The sequence below is a fragment of the Hyla sarda genome, chromosome 8, assembly GCF_029499605.1.
Source record: "Hyla sarda isolate aHylSar1 chromosome 8, aHylSar1.hap1, whole genome shotgun sequence".
NCBI classification, from domain to species: Eukaryota; Metazoa; Chordata; class Amphibia; order Anura; family Hylidae; genus Hyla; species Hyla sarda.
The window spans coordinates 234,440,107-234,444,297 of record NC_079196.1 but is presented as its reverse complement, the minus strand read 5'-3'; the positions used below and the strand labels follow the sequence as shown (position 1 = coordinate 234,444,297).

Genomic DNA, 4,191 nt, shown 5'->3' with positions numbered 1-4,191 from the left:
GTATTTTTTAATCACTCTATGACTAAGCGCGAAAGCGTGAAACGCGTCAGAGTTATCCGTGTATTGTAGCCTGTCTTTGAATCAATAAATATACCCCTTTTTATACCGCATCCTGGTGCTGGAAGTATCTCTATATTATCTGCATATGTTCAGGAATTGCTACATAGAAAACCATATAAAAAAAATAGATAAAAGTGGCGGAACTCAGTCTGGCCAAGGTGCTATAAGAAGGTGATGTGTTTATGAATTTAAAGGGGTACTCCACTGCTCAGCGTTTGAAACAAACTGTTCCGAACGCTGGAGTCGGCGTTGGGAGCTTGTGACATCATAGACCCATCATGACGTCACGCCCTACCCCCTCAATGCAAGTCTGACAGCCATCATGCCCCCTCACCATTACAGCCATCATGCCCCCTCCCATAGACTTGCATTGAGGGGGCGGGGTGAGGCGTGACGCCATGATGGGGCGGGCCTATGATGTCACGAGCTCCCAGCTCCAGTGTTCGGAACAGTTTGTTCCAAATGCTGAGCAGCGGAGTACCCCTTTAAGTATGACATCAACGAAAGAGCAGGATGATACTGTAACATTAGAGAGCATCAACCATGGAGCTAATAAGCTTCTTAGCCTATAAATATGGCTAGACATAAAATTACCAATCCTACCATAGAGGGAAAGACAGGAATAAACAACGTGCCATGAACTGGAGATTGTTGGGACAAGTGTCAGAACTTATGAGAAGCTTCTAGTCCAGTGAATTAATTTAGGACCACAGGAGTAAGTGGACAATATGTGCAAACCTAAAGGATAGTCCCGAAATAGAGAGTCTAAGAGCCTCCAGGATCGGATTCACTGAAATAACTCTAAACAGTTGAGTCACAGTAGAGTAGTCAGTGGTTGACTATAGTGAAAAAGAGGTAGTTTCGAAGTGGACGCCGGCTCAGCATGGCGCTGGACACAGACAGCAGTCGGTAAGTAAAATCAAGGTGTTAAATTTTCCCAGAATGCAACGCGTTTCACTGCGTAAGCAGCTTTATCAGGCATTGCCTTTCATGCCTGATGAAGCTGCTTATGCAGTAAAACGCGTTGCATTCTGGGAAAATTAAACACCTTGATTTTACTTACCGACTGCTGTCTGTGTCCAGCGCCATGCTGAGCCAGCGTCCACTTCAAAGCTACCTCTTTTCTACTATCGTATGAAGCCGGAGGGCCTATATTATACGCTCACCATTGTTGTGTATGTGGCTACACAACTACATTAGGTGAGCAGCTCATATAGCTCTTATATATAATTTATATCCTCTTTTATTACACCACGGAGCACTGTTACTTCCTTTTCCAGTGGTTGACTATGACTAGTAATTCCACCTCTGATCGCCAGAAGTCCAAATGAGGAGAGACAAGGCTGGCACGGTCCATGAGTGTAACGCCGAGTGCTCCGGGTCCGGCATCCATCCCGGAGCGCTCACGGCGTCTGCTCTCCTGCAGCGCCCCGGTCTCTCACTCTGACCGGGAGCGCTGCTACAGTGCTGCCGGCGGGGATGCGATTCGCATGGCGGCACTAGTACGCTTGTGGGTCGCATCCCGTTCTGATTACCTGCCCCGTCTTCTGTCTCAGCCCCGGCGCGCGCAGTCCAGCTCTCTAGGGTGCGCGTGCGTCGGATCTCTCAGATTTAAAAGGCCAGTGCACCATTAATTAGTGCCTGGCCCAATCTTTTCCAAATCAGTGCTATCACCTCCCATCTGTTTCTTTAGTGCCTAACATATAAAAACCCACTTCCCCTTCCTGTCCTTGCCAGATCTTGTTGCCTTGTGCCTAGTGAAAGCGTTTTTGTGTGTGCCATAATACGTTTCTGTGTTTCCAGACCTTCTGCTGTTGCCCTTGACTACGAACCATTGCCACCTGCCCTGACCTTTTGCTACGTCTGATCTCGCCTCTGTCTAGTCCTTCTGTACCGCGCCGATCTCAGCTGTCAGTGAGGTCGAGTCGCTATGGGGGGATACAACCTGGGAGTTACCGCCGCAGCAAGCCCATCCCGCCTTGCGGCGGGCTCTGGTTAAAACCGGTAACTTCTTAGAACCGGTCCCCCGGTACGGCCCGCGTCATCGCCTCACTGATCCAGAGGATCCACTACCCGCTTACCAGTCCGGATCGTGACAATGAGGGACCCTCATCCACAGGTCAGGCTCACAATCTCATGTAATCTCTAGATAAACTGCTAAACTCTAGATATTGTCCCTATCATTTCTCTGTTTTTTTTCTCTCTACTGTGACTATAGATGAATCTAGAGAGGACTTTAATAGATACAAGGTTTTCTTAGTCCTCTTGATAACATGATGGTCCTGATACAAAAAACTCAGCTTCTACATTTACAAACCTTTATATAATAAACATCTAAACTTGTAGGGGAAAAACATAAGGAATATTGGAATAAATATCATAACTCGTGGATGTTTTGGTCTAGTTCTGTAATGGCCCCATATCCTATAGAATCAATGATGTTTTACCACCTCTCAAGGTTCCAAACATAAACATTTAGGAATTTATTGAAACAAATGTTTTATACATGTTTGAAAATTCTAATAAATATATGTAATATAACGGGTGGAATATTACCAAAATAATAGAGAACAGTTAAGGGTGTTCTCCTAAATACTCATTACTCCACAGCCTTGACAGTGTTCCCCATAGACCTTTGTCCCACAGAACTTCTGAAGCGATCTTATTATTACATCAATTCACTTAAAGTCTTGTTTGTTTTTTAATGGGCACAACAATAAAGCCGACTACAGACACAAGCCAATCATATTCTGGATGTAAGTCCAATATATTACAAAGCAGTGCCTGAACCCTGGAGATCATTTAGCGAGTAATCATCTGTTTAATGGCTTCCTTCAGTCCAGGGTTACCATAGATGAGAAGAGCGGGCAGGATTGTGGCACATAAGAAAAGGAAAATCACACATAACCAGTAATTTATGTCCCAATATGAAAATACATCCAACATACTAAGGCTCATACACACAAAAAGCAAGACATAGAAAACCAGGAGCCCTATCATAGTCTGGATGGCCGCTCCATAATCCCTCACACGGGTGTTTCCTGAAGTCGTTGTCATGTTCTTCTGAACCTGATGGTTGTACAGGCTGAGGAGTCCAGCGCTGCCAATGGTTGTCATTATGATGACCAGGAACGGCAGAGAGTTTATAAGTAGGAAAGTGATAAGGAAATTCCAACTCTTTGCCTTGGTCTCTTCCATCAGCTCAGACATAGTTATGGATGTATTCTTATGGTATGTTGGTACATTGGCAAGAAATATGGCTAGAAACCCTTGTCCAAGTGACACAACTTCTGACAATATTATCAACCACAAGACAACTGCATCAATCCTTCTCTTCAGTGTAATGAGGACTCCGGGCTGGGAAGGGACGATCTTCATGAAGTAGAAGACACAAAGTACAGCGCTGAGCCACAAACTGGATGTGATGCTGTACATGGTCATGTAAGAGATAGGTTGAATCAGAGAGGTCTTGGTGTAGACTTCCGGCCATAGGAAACCAATGATAAAGTTGGAAGCTAAGAAAAAGGTGAAGCTTATGTTGGACACGTTCAGAGGGATCAGGATCTTGACGTAGGTCATCATATTCTTCTTTTGAAATCCGATAACATAAAGGCAAATTATTAAAAAGAAGCTAAAGAGGAACCCGATAATGACTTCAAGAAGGATAATGACTAAAAGAGTCTCCGTATTGGAATCCATGTCAGGAGCTGAGGTTACACCAGGAAGATCTGACAGCACAATGTCTTCTCAACTTATCTTTAATGTTATTTAGATGGTGAGGGCTCAATGTGCTCCAAGCTTTGTGTGTCCAAGTGGTTTGGTTAAGTTGAACACCCCGGTTATCAGCTTAGGACCTGTACTTTGTCTCCAGTAAATATTCAGTCTGGATCTGCCTCATTGTCTTTGTCTGAGTTTGAATATATGCAAAACTAGAATTTGTGAAGTTTTACACAACCTAACTTTGACGAAAATAGAATCATCATATCATATGGCTGGCGTCAAGTATCTTGGCTGATGTGAGTCCGCTGCGGACATTTGTTTTTGCTCCACAATATTTGTATCATTCATCACTGTTATATTGTGTACTGAAATGGATGACTTTTAGAGATTTTAGTCTTTTTAATTAATTAT

The 4,191-nt window shown here is 43.9% G+C and overlaps 1 protein-coding gene across 1 annotated transcript; it reads right to left on the bottom strand.

Annotated features, from left to right (window-relative positions):
* Window positions 1-2,862: 2,862 nt before the first annotated feature.
* LOC130285414 (taste receptor type 2 member 8-like) lies at window positions 2,863-3,759 on the bottom strand. Its single transcript, XM_056536775.1, has one exon. It carries the CDS (start codon window positions 3,757-3,759, stop codon window positions 2,863-2,865), a length of 897 nt encoding a protein of 298 aa, XP_056392750.1.
* Window positions 3,760-4,191: the final 432 nt, after the last annotated feature.

Excerpts from the sequence above, each read along its gene's own strand:
- LOC130285414 (XM_056536775.1), bottom strand. The coding sequence starts at position 3,759 with ATGGATTCCAATACGGAGACTCTTTTAGTCATTATCCTTCTTGAAGTC.